Raw genomic sequence first — 18,917 nt, forward strand, 5'->3', positions numbered from 1 at the left:
CCGATATATTTCAACTTTTTTGCCTAAAAACGGTTTTGAACTGCTGATTTTACTTTTGCTTTTTGAATTGAAATCAATGCCCAAAAATTTAAACATGTTTTGTAATTATGATATATTCAGATGCCGTCTAAGCTCTTCGTTGGAAATCTTCCGGACAATGTGGACTCAAACAAGCTGAAGCAGGTCTTTCAGCCATTCTGTAAAGTAACTGAATGTGATATCGTGAAGAACTATGCTTTTGTGGTAAGATTACAAGCTAAAAGTTAGTAGAAATGATGAATACCAAAATATTTTTTCAGCATATCGAAGAGGATGATGTTGATTCAATTATTACCCGTTTAACCGGCTATTCCATAGAAGGAAAAGTTGTGAACATCAAAAAGTCAACTTCTAAGTTGCGTCCGACACCAGGCATGCCAAATCGATGCTTCAGATGCCAATCTGATGATCATCGTACTCCTCAGTGTCCACAAGACCCGTCTAATAGCCAAAAAGCAGAGTGGGTTAAGATCAAACTTCATAGAAAAACCATTCATTTCCAGCGGTTTTCAAACTATCAAAATCGATTTGACAGCTGGACCTGGTGGATTGAAGCGACCTGCTGTGGACCCGATTGTTGATGTTCCGAAACGAGCTGCGTTTGGAACTCAAGCAGTTGTTGAACCAGAAATTCCACGCCCGATGGAACCGTAAGTTTATTAGACTAAGTTCTTTCTCAATTACTGCTTCTTTTAATGGTACCTAATCGTTTCTGTCTTTTTCTTCTTTGTTTCCAATTCGTCCATTGTCCCATTTCAGCACATAAACGTTCAATTTTTCAGAGATCTTCAAGCTTTGTACCAAGAATACCAACTCTCTCGTCAGCGTTACGTATACTATCGTGATCGTCTTCTCAAAGAAATGGAAGCTAAGAAACATGGATCAACGGCTGGATTTGCTCTATCAACAACATCTGCTATCCCAGTTCCAGTTGCCTCAGTTCCCCCAGGAGCCACACAGTACTGCTCTCTTTCAAATTTCATAATCGAAGTTTTCAGTTTTATTTACGAATCTTTCAGCAGAAATCTACAGATAATTTTATTTTTTCAAAGGTTTTTATCCCCAACGTTTCGCTTGCTCACTTCCGTACTTATTCGATGATTTTTCGTATATTCGCCGCTCGTTTCCGTACCGTTATCTCCGTACTGAAAGTCCGTTAACTTTCAGTGTTCCTTATTACCGTAATTCGCCATCGTCATCGTCGTCTCCTCAGAAAAATCTTCAAAAATTTCGAAACGCCGATGATTCAAACTAAATATAGTATTTCCAGACTTTCCGCGGCACCTGTGTCCTATCAACCAAATGTTCCACCGGTCATACCTGCAGTCAACGCTCCATACGCAGCGGCAACCAACTTGAGAGTAAGCTTTTTGGCATCAAATTTGAAGTTCACTGTCTAAATATTCACTTTTCAGGCTCCTTATGCTGTTCAATCTGCTCCCTACAATTCTGCCATGCAATCTACAGTAAGTACTTCTTCACCTTCTCTGTTCAGTGTCTAAGTATACGTTGTAATTTCTTTCTTCTTCTCACTCGACACGAGATGCTAGCGTTGAAATGACGTTATCAAAGATCAAACTTATTTCAGGCCCCATATGGATCTGTGAACGCAGCCCCACAAACAAGTGTGATGACAACCCAACAGTATCTGCAACAAATGCATCAGCAAACTGGATCTCCTGCTCCGGTTCCAGCTCCAAACCGTAAGAAATTTCAGCTACTTTTAACATAATTCAATCAGTTTTTCAGGGATGTTCTAGCTTCTTTCTATCGAACAGACGTCATGTGATAACGATGCTTGAAGCGAAATCAGTCAGAATCTCACAACTCATCCCACCTCTGTTTCTCCCGTATTAAAACGCTCTGCTATAATTTTTATACTGTGAAAATCTTGTAATCTCATTCTCCTATAAATAAAATGAATTATTTTATATTTCTTTTGCAACGAAACCTTCCGTGTTGTATTGTGTTCTCTTCTTCAGAAGATACTTGCGAAAGATTAAAGGGCGGACAGTTTCGACCACGTGACGTTTCCTCTCTCAATTTTCTCAAACTCAATTTCTCTTCTCGTACAGGCCACAACGGAAACGGCCGGCAGCAATAGATGATGATGTGGAGAGCGGCAGGCGGATCAATAAGAAGAGGTATATACAAATTTATTCATTCATAAATATTACAATTTAGTTAAATATAACGGTAAATGTATTATTTAGGTAGCTACATTGAGATTTTGAGTGAAATTTGCCAATTTTTACATTTTAATAAGTAGTTATCCATCATTACTTCAAAACCAGAACAAAAAGGGTGATGATGAGACCAAAGATAGCGAGGGCTGCAATTATGGTCCTGAAAATTTTGTTTGAGAAAATCAATCCAAGCGAGAGAAATTATTAATTTTGGTATATCAGTTAATAGTATCCTTTGAGTTTGATAACTATAAAGATTTATGAAAGAAAAACTCACGCAACAATGCAAGCGAACATGTTGAGTGTGTTCTCCGATAGTGGTTGAAGTTCACGTCTGAATTTTAAATATTTTAATTATTCTGAAGTCATATTTTCAAACCAGGTTCTGAATTCGTTTCTTGTAGTATGACCTACCTGCCACTTCCGACTCTCGGTCTTCCACCCTTATTCGTTTCTATATCCAATTTGACCATCTGAGGTTCATCATCGAAATCGAATGATGATCTTCTCGGCGGTGGATGATTATAATTATTCATTCCGTCAATAATACTAACAGCAGCTCTCAGTTCGTTTGTAGGCGACACAATGCATTCACGACTTTCCGAAGATACCATCGATCGGGGTCTGTTAGCTCCTCCTAGTGTTTCTAGGTCTCTCGATTTTAAATAGTATTCCTTTTAGAAGGTGAAAGAGTCAGAGAGAAGCAGAGACGTCTTTTTACGAACCAAACAACCTAAAAGTAAATATTTCGAGTCACAAAAATGTTTTGTTAGGAGAAAGAAGGCAAAAACGAATCGAGGGACTGCAAGAGTCCAATATTGCAACAAAAAAAAAACATAGATCTTCCTTATCAAGCAAAAAGAGTAGCCAAGTAACTGCTTGAAACCAAAACTCAAATTCGTTCGGAGCACAATGACACAATAGTCTTGTTTATATTATCAAAAGAGTTTCATTTATTGTGACACAGTGTCAGCTGAAATTATGACGCGGCACGACAGTAATAAATAGGATTAGGCACCCACATCTACACACATTATTGCACTTAAAATGATAAAAAATGAGAAATTGAATCTATTAAGAGGAAGCACTTTTGAACTAGAATTTAGAATGCAAAATTTCAAGTTCCAACTAGATATCAGAAATATTGAATGTAGATAGACTGAAACTGGAAGATCTAGCTTATATTTCATTTATATAGCACTTTTCATACAGAGAGTTGTAGAAAACCTAATAAAACCAGCATAGTAAGCCCGGTGAAAGACATAGAATACGGCAAATGACCGATCGACCCAAACCATCCACCGAGCAGTCAGGTGGCTCTTTCCCCTTCTACGGGAGCGAGATGGGCAAACAAATAGGACTAGATTTACTCTTTTCTTCTATTTCTCTCTCTTCATTTTCCTCTCTCTTTCTTATTTTCCGCGTATCCCACGATGTGCCTGTTTGTAAGAAGAGAGATGGAGAAAGTTGACAAAACAATACAATGAGTCCGTCTCCTTTTGGGTGCATTTGAACGAACATTTGTGTACTCAGTTAACACACAAATGATTGCCAAAGTGATTAAATTGATATGATATGAATATTTATCGCAGTAATTTAGTTTGCAAAAAGAAACTCTGTTTAGTTAGGAAACATAACAGAATTTCAAACCGGAATAAGTGAATATGTTCACTTTTGAGAATGACACGGGAGTAGTAATTTAATATTTTTTATTCGAAAACACCTTACTTCGAATCTCATTGCTTTCAGTAATCTCACAACACCACAACCAACAACATCGTTTCTACCGCCCTGGACATGGTGTGTTTGGACACCTGCCCGACCCGCCGAAACGCGTTTTTGAGAGCCAAGGTTTGTTTTATCAAGGAGCGTCTCTCTCTAGTTTTTATTGCAGGAGGCCTGACCCAAGAAAATGCACAGCGAGTTCATTTAATCAACGCGTTCCGTCGATACGGTTATCTGGAAGCCCAACTTGATCCATTAGGACTCAGAAATCTTGAGAAGTGAGTATAAGAGAAATCATGAAACAACTTTTATTATTATCGGAGAAATTAAAAATTGAGAATCAGATATAAGAATATCTTGTCGTCTAATAAACTCTCTTGTGCTTGCGACGCCATGCTCCATGGTTGTTAGCTCCTTCGTCACGAGTTGGGCATTTACAGTACTCAGCATCCTTTCCTGGTAGTCCAGCTGGTCCACGTGGTCCCTCCTCTCTGAAATTCAATCAAATTATATCTGTTTTAGGCACAATGCTGGTCGAAAGTTTACAATTAGAATAAAAATACTAACCCATCTGGTCCAGCAGATCCTTGATATCCTGGAACTCCGTCTTCTCCTTCAACTCCTGGTGGTCCAGCATAAGCATCTCTGCCTGCTGGTCCTTCAGCTCCCTCTGGTCCTTGCTCTCCTGGTTGTCCACGTGGCCCTTGTCTTCCAACTGGCTTCTCCGCATCATCTCCTTTGAGTCCAGAGGCTCCTGGAGCTCCGTCGTCTCCTGGGGCACCAGTTGGTCCCATCTCTCCTGGCATTCCTGGTTGACCATCTCTTCCTGGATATCCAGGTTGTCCACGAGCTCCACGCATTCCACGGATTCCTGGTGTTCCTTGTGGTCCTTGTGGTCCTGGGAGCCCTTGTGGACAAGTGAAACATCCTTGGGATGGTGACTGCTCAACATCTGGACAATCTTGCCCGTCGAATCCTGGAACTCCATCGATTCCATCTTCTCCGTCTGGTCCTTGTTCTCCCTCTCCTCCTTCTGGTCCAGGTGGACAAGTGTTCTCGATAGTGCATTGACAACGATTGTTACCTCCAGAAACATTTGGTCCGAATGGGAGTCCTGGAACTGGAAGTGGTCCCTTGTCTCCTTGTGGGAAGTGTGGTTCTGGAGCACTGGTTCCGGTGGCTCCGTAACCTCCATAGGCTTGACGACGAATACGGTTGGAAGCAGATCCGGCACCCAAGTTAATCATATCTCCCCAGATATCATTAGTGAGCAATTTGAAACTGTCGATTTCATTGTCTAACTCAGTCCAAATAGAATTAACTTGAGAATAAATAGAAGCAGCAGCGAACAAAGAAACCAGAAGTGAGGCTCCCGAAAAGATGAGAGCTCCCGATGTGGCCGTAGTGACCGACATTTTCTGGCGAGATATTAGAAAAAAGAGCGACTGAATGATTCAGAAGCATAGATACAGTCGCACTTTTATACACGGCATGTGCGTCGCTCGGAAGAAAAATCGTATTGCTTACCGACGCGGCGCTCAATCGCAACAGCCACATCTTCACCGCCCCCTTTTCCCGATGATGTTCATTGAAAGGAAAGAGAACGACGGCGTGAACTTACAAGCATTCAGGATAGACGAAGACAGTGACCGGACTCGAATTCTCATTAGACAGTGAAATTAAGATTCATTTGAGATCTGAGAAACATGATTAGAGAAGAATCCGAGGTTTTTGATACTTTCTTTCAGAGGGTATTTTCGATCTGATACGACAAAGTTCCGGTAGGTAGATCAAAAGTTCAGATTAAAAACTGAAATGTCGATTGTTAAGAGAATCAGCATATTTGAATTGGAGTCTCATTAGAAAGATATTGCAATCAACATGAACTAAAAACTTTATGAATAATGGCTATTTGGACGTTCAACTCTTATTTCTAAAGTTTTAAAATTGAGTTTCTTCATGACGTTCAGTTTATATGATGATCCGTATCACTATACTTTTATCACTCAAGCTGTTCTTGTAATTCCGTCTCAGGAATTATCTCCAGACACCTTTTGATCTTTATTTCTCGGAAATTCAAAAGTACAACCGTCCTGAATGAGTCACTTATCCATTCCACCGAAACAGTTCCTCGTCCTTCGAAAGCCCTATTTGATCCAGTCCAAAGGAAGAGGTGACGACGGTGATTAGAACACAATCTCGCACCTTATCAGTATTTCATCACTCCTAAATCATTTATACGCGAGGCCTGACTTTCAAAAAAAGTCTGATAATTCAAGTGTTTCAAACTTATCCAGTTTCCTCTTCCTGTCACACGGGTGCCTCGCAGTTCTGATAAAGAATCCTATTTTTTCTATCTTCATAATCGCTTCGTCTTTACGTGAAACACTTTCTCAGAAGGGAAACGAGGCGACATGATGGCTGTTTCGCATCGCAATAAATTACGGTAATATGCGAATTTGAGTGTCCAAACGATCTGTCATATTTCATCCGGGAATCGCTCTCTGAATTTCTCCGATCTTCTCGCTGCTACTGATAAGGCATTGTTCTTTTTTTCTTATCTGTTAGGGAAAAAAATGCGCAGGGAAAGCTGATTTATTGACACACTCTTGATCGCACTATTCTGATGGGAATGTCTCGTATCATTATCATTCTCTCAAGTTGAAGCTAACGCTCGAGATGAGGTCTTTTAAAGTCCATTCAGTTGATTCGATTATGATAACGAGAACTTCAAGACACTGTTGATCGGATTTAATTCGATGATGTGGTTCCAAATAAAGCACGTACTCAGGTCCGGTAGAAACACACACAAATAAACACAATGCTTGCTAGGCAGTCTAGGCCGAGATCAGTATCGAATTAAACCTAATTTGCGATAATGTTGCAAAGCCGAGCTTAATCAGGCAGTTCAATGGAAACAATTCTGATTAAATTGGAGTGAATCTTTCTTGGTTGATCAACGCAGTACCATCAAAACACAAAAATGAGGATTGTGATGGTTATCAGACAGGAATGCGCAGGGTTTTCAGAAAAAAACTACATTATTAGAGAATCATTTCAAAATCTTCAGTTATTTTTCTGGTTGTAGATATTAGGATATTTAAATTTTAAAGGCAAAATAATAGGATATCTCATCTCCTTTATTGGCACCTACGACATTCTTCCATATTCGTTTCATTATCTGAAGTCATAGATTTATTGAATTATCTTCTGCAGACATAACAAAATCCCGACCACAATACTTCCGGATCGTCTACATATCTTTGTTTCCTGTCGGTATATTTTTTCTTTTCCTACCACCCGGCGTGGTCCATAAATCTTCATGTTAAGCTGGTTATCGGACATGTATATCTTTTGAACTTTACCGACATTTCAACACACATTCAGCTTTACCTCCTCCCATATAAACACCGTCCGATTTCTGATCCGCCATTCGTGTTGGAATGTGGAATACCTTTAGGCGCCGCACGCCGCGCAGTTTTTTACGGGATTTTGGAAGACGATGCGCTGGGGGAGAGGGGACATTAAATTAGAGAAAATTAAGGTAGATGCTATCAGCAAAAATGAGAGATTTTGAAAGGACTAGAAGGGAAAATTGGGTTTTAAAATAGATAAAACTTTTATTCATAATTTCAGAGTTCCTGAGTTGAATCCAGAAATCTATGGGCTGTCACTTGATGACAATGTGAAAAGTGGATACTCGTTGAATGATTTGGCAGAGCAGCTTCGTCTCATCTACTGTGGACCAACTGCCATCGAATTCATGCACATCAATGTACCGTTCGAAAATCCTCAATGCTGAAATAACTGTTAATTAATTTTTAGAACTGGGAGGAACGTCAATGGTTGTCACAAAACTTTGAAAACATAATCGCTGAAGAGCTCCGCAAGGAAGAGCTATTGAGAATTGGAAATCTGATGTTGAAATGTGAGAACTTCGATCGTTTCCTAGCCACCAAATTCCCAACACTAAAAAGATATGGAGCCGAAGGAGCTGAATCCATGTTCGCTTTCTTCTCAGAACTTTTCGAAGGATCTCCTGAAAAATCAGTTGAACAGATTATCATTGGAATTGCTCACCGTGGACGTCTCAACTTGCTCACTCAACTCATGGAGTTCCCAACTGTTCATATGTTCCGAAAAATCAAAGGACGTACTGAGTTCCCCGAGTCTGCAGATGCATCCGGAGACGTTCTTTCTCATCTTGTCTCATCTTTCGATTACAAAGGAGCTGAAGGAAATGTTCATGTTACTATGCTCCCAAATCCTTCACATCTTGAAGCCGTCAATCCAGTTGCAATGGGAAAAGCCAGAGCCAGAGCGTGGTCGATGAACAAGGGTGACTATTCTCCAGAAGAGCGATCTGCCAGAACTGGAGATAGTGTTCTGAATGTTCTCATTCATGGAGATGGTGCTTTCAGTGGACAAGGAGTCGTCTGGGAGTCGATTGCATTGAGTCAAGCACCACATTTCAGACTCGGAGGAACTGTTCATCTTGTTACGAACAATCAAATCGCATTCACAGCAGAATCAAGTGTTGGAAGATCAAGTACTCACTGTACTGATATCGCCAAAGCATTCGAGTATCCAGTAATTCATGTAAATGGAGATCATCCTGAAGAAGTTGTTAAGGCGACTAGATTAGCATTAGCATACAGAGAACGATTCCGTAAAGATGTATTTATCAATTTGGTTTGCTTCAGAAGATGGGGACACAATGAGTTGGATGATCCAACATTCACATCTCCTGTTATGTATAAAGAAGTTGAGGCGAGAGAATCAGTTCCACGATTGTTCTTAGATCGTCTCATTGAAGAAGGAATCACTTCTGAAGAACAAGTGAAAGAGGAGCTGCAGAAACATACGGAACAATTGAATAACGAACTGAAAAAAGTAGACAGTACTGCACCAATTGACGTGAGTCATCGAGGAGCTTGGGAAGGATTCAAGCAAGCGCCGAAAGCTATTGAAACATGGGACACTGGAGTAGCCACTGATCTTCTTCGATTCATTGGAGCTGGAAGTGTGAAGGTTCCAGAAGATTTCGATACACATAAGCATCTTTATAAAATGCATATTGATTCGAGACTTCAAAAAATGCAGTCAGGAGAAGGAATCGACTGGGCCACTGCTGAAGCAATGGCATTTGGAAGTATTCTTTTGGAAGGAAATGATGTAAGAATCAGTGGACAAGATGTTGGACGTGGAACTTTCTGTCATAGACATGCAATGATGGTCGATCAATCAACAGATCAAATTCATATTCCACTGAATGAGTTGGTTGAGGGACAGAAGAATCAGTTGGAAGTTGCAAATAATCTTCTTTCTGAAGAAGCAATTCTTGGATTCGAATGGGGATTCTCTTCAGAAAATCCGAGGCGTCTTTGTGTCTGGGAAGCGCAATTCGGAGACTTCTTCAACGGTGCTCAAATTATAATCGACACGTTTATTGCATCAGCTGAAAGCAAATGGCTCACATCATCTGGACTCACAATGCTTCTGCCACATGGATTTGATGGTGCCGGACCAGAACACAGCAGTTGTAGAATGGAGCGATTCTTGCAAATCTGTGATTCACGTGAAGATCAGACACCAGTTGACGGAGAGAATGTGAATATGCGAATCGCCAATCCAACGACAAGTGCTCAATATTTCCATTTATTGAGAAAACAAGTGAGTCATTAAGTTTTTAGGTATCTCATGTTTGAATCTGATTGGAAACTTTTTGAGGTCATCTGATCCATGCACACGGTTTCAACTCGAAACGATATCTTTTTTCATTCCAATTTAAATGATCAATTATCCAATTAGCATTGTCTACTTACCTTTCGTCTTGATACTCATTTCCCCTTTACAGGTCGTTCCCAACTACCGAAAACCGCTGATCGTCGTCGGTCCAAAGATATTGCTACGTCATCCAAAGGTCAGTTTCGACACCACCATTTAGAGGAAAGTTTTACACAATACCCATAAAAAGTTACACCTTTTCCTCCCTTTCTGATCTCTTTTAATTTTCTCATTCACCGCCGTTTTTTTCATTACAGGCCGCCTCTAGAATTGACGAGTTTGCGCCAGGAACCACTTATCGAAATGTGATCTCAGAAGATGTTACATCCACTGCTGGAAAGATAAAGAAAGTCATTTTTGTGTCTGGAAAACATTGGATTGCAGTGGAGAAGGCTCGTGATGAAAGAGGACTCAAAGACTCGGTCGCTATTGTCAGAGTTGAGATGTTGTGTCCATTCCCAGTGGTTGATTTGCAAGCAGTTTTGAAAAAGTATCCAGGAGCACAAGGTAAAAATGATGAACAGAATTTTGTTCGAAACATTCAATTATGACACCAAAAACCTATTTCCAAAAAAGCTCATTGAACATACCGTCTGTCTCTTCCTATCCCTCTGATTTCACCTTGAAGTGATTGATGTACTCAAGTTTTTACACCCCGAACAAGTTCGTTTCTATCGTTCATTGTCCCTTCCTACCCTTCACCACCTCAGAAGTTTTTTTTTATTCCTTCCCCAAATGCAACGACAAGATCAGACAGATTTGGGACAGAAAAGAGTGGCCGATTTGAATAATGACTCTTCCCGCTTCGCCGCTTTTTTCCGACTACTACTCATCTGCACTTTTTGATGAGAACTTCGTCGTTAAATTGAGAAGAAATCGAGTAGATTTGAAGAGGATAAGCCTGATTTTTTTTGACTACCTGTCTAGCAGGGAGGTCTAGATTTTATCTGGAAAAGAGTTACAGTATCCAGAGGAATATGGGATTAAAACAGATGACGTACATAGATTATGACACTGATGGATACGGTCTGAAAAGTCCCTATTCGAATTCCAAACGATACAATCAAAATAGTTTCGAACCTGTCAGGGAGGTCTTTATTTTTCTCAAGAAACGCGCCCGCAATCAGACCAAGTAACCGCTCACTTTGTTCTTTCTTCCCAATTTCTCTCCTTTCAACTGTCAATCTTCGGGAGTGAAATATGGTCAAGCAAAATGGCACGGGAGGTCTTTTCGCACCAACTGAACGAACTACTCGAAAAGATTTATGATGTCAAAATGACCAGTGAAAGAAGGGAAAATTGAGAGAGTTGTTGAGAGACAAAAATATAAAAGTTTTTTCTTTTTTGCAGAGTTCGTTTGGTCACAAGAGGAACCAAGAAACGCCGGAGCGTGGTCGTTTGTCAGACCAAGATTTGAGAACGCGTTGGGAGTTCGGGTAAGTACAAGCATGGAATCGGATCTTGACAGAACTACTTGAAGAAACTATAAAAATACAGTTTCATCTAACAGACAAAATCGAATATTTTTCTTTCAGCTGAAATTCGCCGGACGTCGTGAACTTGCATGGACCGCCACAGCTATCGGCGAACAGCACACCAAAGAAGCCGAGGAGGTGATTAATCAAACGTTTGCATAAGTCTCCAGTAGGCAGTCTCTTCCACTTTTCCACTTTCCCTCCCACTCTTCCCACTCCCGACTCATTTTTTTCTTTTCTTCCATTTCCGTCTAGTAGTTTTGTGCTTTCTTTTTTCATTTCTTTGTTTTTATTGTTCAACAGATTAGTTGTCATTTCATACCAATTGCTCAAAATGTATGTGCCTGTTTCTTTCTTGTTGTGATTCGCCTTTTCCTTCTTTTATTTGGGTTGAAAACTGAAATATAGATGTTTTAAATTTTTGGACACTCTTTCTTCAGTACAATGGGTACTAGAAAAAGTAGAGGTCGAGACATCGATGGGCGCGAGCCAAAGGAAAAAGAGGAAACGGGGATGATAATTGAATTATCAAGAGCCATGTCTTTCTGGGTCAAGACTACTACTATTTAGCAACGTAGTACGATGAATTTTTACTAGAAAATTGGAGCTTTCGGTGGGAAATTCAACTACCGATAGGTAACTGAATATGGAATCCGGTTTGGAAATTCTTTACTCAAAATCTTATTTAGATCAAATACTTTCAGATTCATGAACGTGGATTCCGAATTATTTTCATTACCATCTTGCTCTTCAGAAAGTATAGAATACCTTTGTGTTTGTTCAGATGTCCATACAACTTTTTGAATGACCACACCTCTACAGTTACCTAATTCCACTTGACACAAGAGTGACTAACTTCATATTTCATCGTCTCCTCTTCCTACTTCAGATTGTTCTTCAGGCCTCCTCTTGTTATTCGACACAAAAAACATCTGCGAACACATGCGGATCTAGAGATCATACATTTCAGAGAGACACAGACAAGAAGCACATTCCACTGCGCGAACGGTAACTGAGATGGGGGTCCTTGTATAATAAAAATGCTTGTGCAGCTGTTCAGGCCATAAAAATCTTGAATATCATCATAGTGCTTCTTCTCTTTTCTTTTACCAACCTCCCTGTTCTTCCGTTACCTTTCTGTCCATGTCATTCATCCTAATTGAAGTCGTTAACGGCTATTCAGATGATCTCTTTCTCTTTTTTCTTCGGACGATTCGATTTGATTTTATGGCTATCAACGTCCTCTACCAAAATTTTATTTTATTCTCTCTCTTTCTACTTTTTTCTGTTCTTTCTTCCAATCGTGCGCCGTCATTAAGAGTAGTTTAAATACCTTCTCTTGTCGCCTCCAAGTGAAAAAGGGGCGGAGTTTCATGTGCAGATAGGCTTCATTTGGCGCCACATGTCTCGGCTATCCTTGAGGAGTTGCCGTCCAGTAGAAGGGGTTCGATTCGTTCGGAATAGCAGATGTTTTTTCATTGTTAGTTTTCTGTTCAATGGATTCGCAGGTACTGTTTCCATTGGGTACTGTATATCATCCCTAGATTTTTAAACAACTGTTTCGGTAACTCATTCTTCCCCATATTATGGAGATTTGCAGTAGACACTTTATATCTTGTAGTTTTCCGGATTATGCTTCCTTGAAGTTCAAATGTTATACTTAAATTTTTGAATTTCTAAATTCTACCCCCTATTTTCAGTCAAAACAATTTTTCATTCGCTAATCACTTGAAATGTTCAACTCTTTTTGTTTCAAGTAGGTCTCACCGAGATTCCATCTGAAGTATTGTTTTTTTTCTGCGGAAGGCCTTCAGAAGGGGCGGCGCCCTTTCAAGCGTTCTCTTCAAAGGAGGTCCACGCACAGATGTTTTCCTATTACGGTAGATCTTGATAAACAAAGGGCGTGGCTTTCAAGTTGAGGGTTTCCAGACTTTCCGCATGACTTTGACTCTCCGAACTGATGAAGTGGGTGGAGCTTAGTTCGGATACTATATTGCTTCTATGTAGATTTTCTGTTTCATAATTTCGTTTATTCGTCCATTTTGTTGTTTCTACTCATCAATCAACCCATCCCGCATCTCCCCCGTTTTCACCCCTTTTTCACCCTGGTGCAGAATCCAATTTCCTGTTTTTCCCTGTGCTTTTTCGATGGCATCATGGTCCCGTTTCTCTCTAATCCGATCCATTTCCAACCGCTTTTCGCTCCTCTTCTTCTTTTGGTGTCACATTAGAATAATGAGCAAAAAGAGAGAAAGGACTGGAGAGCTTGTGAAGTGCTCCGCAATTTCCTGGACCCCAACCGAAGATGACCCAAGGACCCAAACATTCAATTTCCCACCCCATATTTCATTTGAAAACACACAGACCGCCCATCCTCGATTACGAATTTTTGGGAGACCGCCCATAATTACGCACCTCAATCTATACGGTTACGTGATGATCCTTTAATGACAGTAACCCGGTTTGATCGCTTTTCCCTCCCCGTTTCCTCATTTTCTCGACTGGATTATATGTATTAGGTAAGCGGTAGTATATATTTGAAATGAATGAAGAACCCCGGATGACGTGGCAATATATTATCTCTTTTTGATTTACGGTAGTAATGAGGTACCTAGAAATGAGAAAGAAGCGGGAAGAGAGAGAAAAGCAGGCTGCCAACATATGTTGAATTCTCTCTTCACTGATTCATAATGCATATAACATAATTCTGGCGACAATTTGATGTGACAGCCAGCTTCTTCATCAACTGAAGGGTTTCGATTTCTCTTCTGATTTCACTTATTTTCCAGCTAACTGTACTATATTTTCATGCTAGAAACAAAGCCAATCAACATCTCAAATTTCTTATTCATAATCATCCCAATCAACAAATTTCCATAACAATGAAGATACACATGTCCCTTTTCTCTACTCCTATTGTATTCTATTCCCGTAGTCAGTACTCTGTGCAGTGCACTGCGTTTCTCATATTTCCATAGTCTACAATCCGATTAGCATATACGTGTCAGTGCTACGAAGTTGATGCAACAGTCCAAAACCGAACTGTAGTTATCAGTGTTTTTTGATTTATTATCTTTCAAATATAGCCTACAGTTCAAAGAGCCAAAGTGCTTGAACTCAATTTTATGAATGTACTTTAACTCAACAGATTTTGTATTATTGCCAGCTGGATGTCAAGGCGAGACCTATTATTTAGTTTTGCTGTCGCTGAGACAGTTCCCTAGATTCCATTCTGGAACTTTACCATATTCACTCTAAGATAGTGGCATTTGTTTCAAAATTCCAAGCAACCCGTATTCAAAAGTATTTATGCTCCATCAAAGTTTGAAAAGTTACTGCTCCAAATTTCTATGTTATGTACTCTGAAATCTTTTGAATACAGCTCAAAATCCCTTACCGTCCCCAGTCTTCCATGCCACTTCAATCTAGTTATATTTTGTTGTCTCATCTTCTTATCAACCAGAGGTTATCAGTCGCAACCAGGTGTCAATTAAATAGGATTTATTTGATAGCAATTGATTTTTGAGCTTAACCCTCTCCTCCCTCTTTCATTGACAAACAAAAACGTGGAACTTTTTCACTCACTTCACACCTAGAACCATCAATCAATCATTGGCCAAATTTCGTACACTTGTCTCATAGTCTTTCTTCTTATTTTTTCTTTTTGCAAGAAGAAAATGTAAAAGTGAAGCAACACTCTCGACACCTGTTACTCGGAGACTGGTGTCCGGAAGGTGGAGCATCTCGAAACCTCCCATCTCCGTTTTAACTACTTTGAACTTTGAATGAAATCTGTTGATTTTGAATTCTTTGAGCACCTGATTGTCTTCCACGTGTTGTCTCTCTGTCTCTTTTTCCTTGATAATTGTTGAATCATTCTTCCAACGAAAAAGATTCAATTTCTGTTTTACAATGAGAGATCAATCAAGATGAAAAGAAGTGAAAAGGGAGGAGATGATGGGGAAGAAGAAGCGTAGGAGACAAACCGAAGGGCAGAAGGAATGAAAAAATAAGAAAAATAAAGAGACACTTCTCACTTTCATCCATCTAATTTGATATCAAAGATACCAGACGGTGTTCGGTTTTGAGATTTTAACAGGAACTTTAAAACTTTAAAATCTGTTTTGCAGTTCTAGCTAAACCTGTGTCTATTGTCCCCTATTCGGTGCAGATCATTCAATTTAGAGTTGCTTGATATCTTTATACAGTCTCAGTTTTCCATGATAAGTAACAATCCATCACTATACTTCCTGTAGAATCTGGATCCCGTGCTATCACAGTTCATGTATTTCTAGAAAGAAATTGAACTTTATAAACTCAGCTACGCATGTATTGTCAAGTGAATAAATCCCAACTCATTTTCATATTAACCAGCAAAACATTCTCTCCCCTATCATCTTTGAAGCTTACCGTCAAGGCGGTTCAGCTTTTACATGTGTTTTCACGCTGTCCGCCTTCCTCTCAAAATTTATTCACCTGTGCATTATTCTACAATTATTTGCTCTCATCCCCTTTCTACCGTACCGTCCATATCCATTCGTTCCCTCCATTCCCCTATTCTACCTTCATCCCCCCCATTCCACTAAACTCATCTGACAATGATTTGTGATGAACTGTTTTTTTTCACACCTCTCCTCTCTCCCTTCTTTTCTCTTCTCCAGATGCCATTCTCGGTTTCACACAAATCTTCGTTTTCTTGGCGTCGTCCCTGAAGATTATAATCTTCGCCTTTTTTGTGTGACCACCATGGGCGGTCGGGTTAAGGCCTCGAATACTAATTATCGAGAAAACGATTAGAACGAAAAAAAGAGGGAAAAAAGAGAACTGACCAGTTTTTTGAAGTAAACTGGGAAAATGAGAGAATGGGTTTGGTGTATTCCTTTTGGCAGGTATGTGTTGGATTTCAATTATAGTCAAGTTTCATTTATTCATTGAAGAATGTTCCAATTACTTGAATCATAACTGGAAAATAATTATTCTCATCATATTCCCGTTTCTTCTTTTCGAAAGTTTGTGTGTGTGTTCATGAAATCATCATTCCGATGGTTCGAGCATTGAGCCCCTTCAAAGGGTAACTCAATTTTGTTGTTGCCTTCCCTTTGGTCCGATTCCCAAATTCTCGAGTTCTAAATTTGAAATTCGCGATAGAGTTCACTAGTCAGAAATTTGATTAGCCGCCACATGGATCATCATTTCTTCTCTCTCTTCTTTCTTCTTATTAGCTACAATCATCCATCTCTACTAACATTATTGTTTCTGTTTGATTGGTTACGAAACTGTGTTTGCTCTCATTCAAACGTTTTCTTTCCATTAAAAAGAGCCCCAATGAATCCGTCAAAACCCATGCTCAAACCACTAATTCGTTAACTAATTTGATACTAAACTATCTCTAAAATCCACTTGGAAACCCATTCGAATCATCTGATAAAAATCTTAACTGGATCCTTATGCTTCTCCAAATCTCGATATCACTTGGTCACTTTAATGTGTCCACTTAATTGCTGCGTCTACTGGTCCTCCATGATCTTTTGCCAGACTACGTGACAGTCAATTGGCACATATGTCATGAAATATAGTGATTTTTGACGATGAGAGAGAGGAAAAGAGGCTGAAGAAAGGATGAGGAGTCTCGAAGGGTTCAGTGTCAAATTACTACATTCAAACGGATATTCGAAGACAATACTAACAATATTGGAGGGTCCTTTGGACTGAGAAACAATCTATTTGTTTCAAAACATAGTTGTTTTGTTGTGGTTTCAAAAGTGAGTGCAAAAATATATGCTTCCGTTTTGAGTATTTTTCAGTTTACAGGTTCAAAGTTTTTTTGGGTTCTCGAGGGCTAGGCAGTAGGGTTTCTTCACATGAAAATGAAAATTCTATGCATACAATAAATATCTTCTGAGAACTGTTTTCGTCCTAATGGAGCTGCATTTTATTGTGTTTTTCAAGCGATTCCTCACTTTTGGCGGGCAAACACGGTAGCTAGTTCTTCAGTTTGCTTTCTGACAATCTTAAGATTTTGATACTGTATTAATTTGCTTTCGAAGAATTTCCAGACCTTTCCAGATTCCTTCCCGAACTATCATGCTCCCACCTTTCCATTCCTTTTCCACCCCCACTTGCCCTTTACAATTAGGAAGCACTATAGTAAGAGAAGATGGACCACCCCAACCCTTTTTGCTCATTTCCCTAATCAAGTCTTCTTCCTCCACGGCTGTCCACTCGTTCTTTACTCAAAACATTTGTACAATTCCCTCTCTCTCATCTTCTCGAATCGGCTGATTGCGCCATAGTTGTCCCTGGTCTTCTCCTTTTCTTGCCCCCGTGGATGTCCCCGTCCGTTTCTCACTCTATTGCATTAAGGGACCATTGGAATTGGACCAAAAGACATATGTGTCTATCTCTGTCTCTTTCTTCAAGACTCCTCCCTTTTTCTTCTGAAGGAAGAAGACGTTGTTGGGTAGAGAAGAAAAGGAAACCAACAACTATCTCTCTATACATTTTACTCATCCTTCTTTTCTCCTTTTCTTGTTGCGCAATGGAACGGAGGCTCCGCCCACTCTATCTTCCGTTTTTCTTATTTATTTTGTTGTTGTTTTTGGTGTGAAAATCCTCAGAGAATCTTACGAAACGTTGACCTTTTTGAATATCATCAAAATCCGAAGATTCTTCCAATGGAGCCGGATGTTTGTAAAAAGAAGGAAATGTGCTCAACAGATGTGATCACTTCCTTCAGATTCTCCAGATGACTGCTTTTCTTTTTCCTTTCTGTTTTTTTCAGTTCCTATGATGTCATAAGCTAAAACGGGAAATAATCTGAAACCGACTCATTTCAAAGTCGAAAAAGTAGAAGTAGGGTTACCTCGTGCGCATAAATTTCTTGTGGAATCTTTTTATGGATGGCATATGATCCAATATCACAGTTCTAGAGGAAATACGGTATGTTCAGTCAAACTGATTGTTTGTCTGACATTTACTGATATACCGGCATTCCGTATCTCGGTCGACGGTGGAGACCATTAATTCGAATTTTGAACATATTATCTGTAGCCAGTCCTGATAAATTTACCGAGATTCTCCTCAACCATCGAAACTTTTTTAGCGCGTAACATGGTCAGATCTTGCCTCAAACGAAAATTTGCCCATTTCTAGGGAGACACACAAGCCTTTTCAAACTTCATCTGATTCAGAATATCTTCACAGTATCAATCTGTCACTTCTCACCTTTCCCAAATGACTTTGAATTCAATCTACAAAAAACAAAATCTATACAACAGTCGTCATTATTTCCGAACCAGCTGTGTTTTACTCTATTCGTTTTTTTTGTTTCAAAAAATTTGTTGCACTTCTGCCTTCTCCCCCTCCTCCTACTCTTCTTTTCCGTTTCAAAAATCTTCTCACTCTACTTTTTCTTTTCTCAACTCAATTCATTCCTAGGGGAGGTCAAATTACCACAATCCTCTCTTTTTCACTTTCTTCTTCAGTCGTCTTCCTGAAAATAAGTGATATCTTTTTGAGTTTTGTTGTTAATCTTCGGTTATTATTTCAAAGTGTACTCAAACAAGAAGATTCTAGGTGAACACACGTTACCACAATTGATCACTGAAACTTTGTTACCTACCCATTCCTGAAAAAAGTTTGATTAGGATTCCCTCTACTTTAGAGTTACTGTCAAAACATGTTTGTTATATCAACTTTTGAATTC

The 18,917-nt window shown here is 39.5% G+C and overlaps 5 protein-coding genes across 5 annotated transcripts; 3 read left to right on the top strand and 2 right to left on the bottom strand.

Annotated features, from left to right (window-relative positions):
* Positions 1 to 120: 120 nt before the first annotated feature.
* Positions 121 to 1,799, top strand: GCK72_018215 (uncharacterized protein; the record flags this gene model as incomplete). Its single annotated transcript, XM_003114314.2, has 8 exons — positions 121 to 243; positions 300 to 499; positions 543 to 689; positions 822 to 998; positions 1,310 to 1,400; positions 1,455 to 1,505; positions 1,628 to 1,742; positions 1,789 to 1,799. 8 exons carry the CDS (start codon positions 121 to 123, stop codon positions 1,797 to 1,799), a joined length of 915 nt encoding a protein of 304 aa, XP_003114362.2.
* Positions 1,800 to 2,318: 519 nt separating this feature from the next.
* Positions 2,319 to 2,839, bottom strand: GCK72_018216 (uncharacterized protein; the record flags this gene model as incomplete). Its single annotated transcript, XM_003114309.2, has 3 exons — positions 2,319 to 2,385; positions 2,503 to 2,559; positions 2,640 to 2,839. The coding sequence occupies 3 exons, from the start codon at positions 2,837 to 2,839 to the stop codon at positions 2,319 to 2,321; spliced, it is 324 nt and encodes a 107-aa protein (XP_003114357.1).
* On the top strand, positions 2,811 to 4,872 carry GCK72_018217 (uncharacterized protein; the record flags this gene model as incomplete). The annotated part of the gene is made up of 5 exons (XM_053732452.1): positions 2,811 to 2,847; positions 3,975 to 4,076; positions 4,120 to 4,228; positions 4,473 to 4,647; positions 4,699 to 4,872. The coding sequence occupies 5 exons, from the start codon at positions 2,811 to 2,813 to the stop codon at positions 4,870 to 4,872; spliced, it is 597 nt and encodes a 198-aa protein (XP_053581365.1).
* Positions 4,315 to 5,365, bottom strand: GCK72_018218 (uncharacterized protein; the record flags this gene model as incomplete). The annotated part of the gene is made up of 2 exons (XM_003114254.2): positions 4,315 to 4,441; positions 4,518 to 5,365. The coding sequence occupies 2 exons, from the start codon at positions 5,363 to 5,365 to the stop codon at positions 4,315 to 4,317; spliced, it is 975 nt and encodes a 324-aa protein (XP_003114302.2).
* A 999-nt stretch (positions 5,366 to 6,364) lies between these two features.
* On the top strand, positions 6,365 to 11,374 carry GCK72_018219 (uncharacterized protein; the record flags this gene model as incomplete). The annotated part of the gene is made up of 7 exons (XM_003113919.2): positions 6,365 to 6,396; positions 7,587 to 7,725; positions 7,776 to 9,623; positions 9,808 to 9,873; positions 9,995 to 10,244; positions 11,088 to 11,173; positions 11,273 to 11,374. 7 exons carry the CDS (start codon positions 6,365 to 6,367, stop codon positions 11,372 to 11,374), a joined length of 2,523 nt encoding a protein of 840 aa, XP_003113967.2.
* Positions 11,375 to 18,917: the final 7,543 nt, after the last annotated feature.

Source organism: Caenorhabditis remanei, chromosome V (genome assembly GCF_010183535.1).
Source record: "Caenorhabditis remanei strain PX506 chromosome V, whole genome shotgun sequence".
Taxonomy (NCBI): domain Eukaryota; kingdom Metazoa; phylum Nematoda; class Chromadorea; order Rhabditida; family Rhabditidae; genus Caenorhabditis; species Caenorhabditis remanei.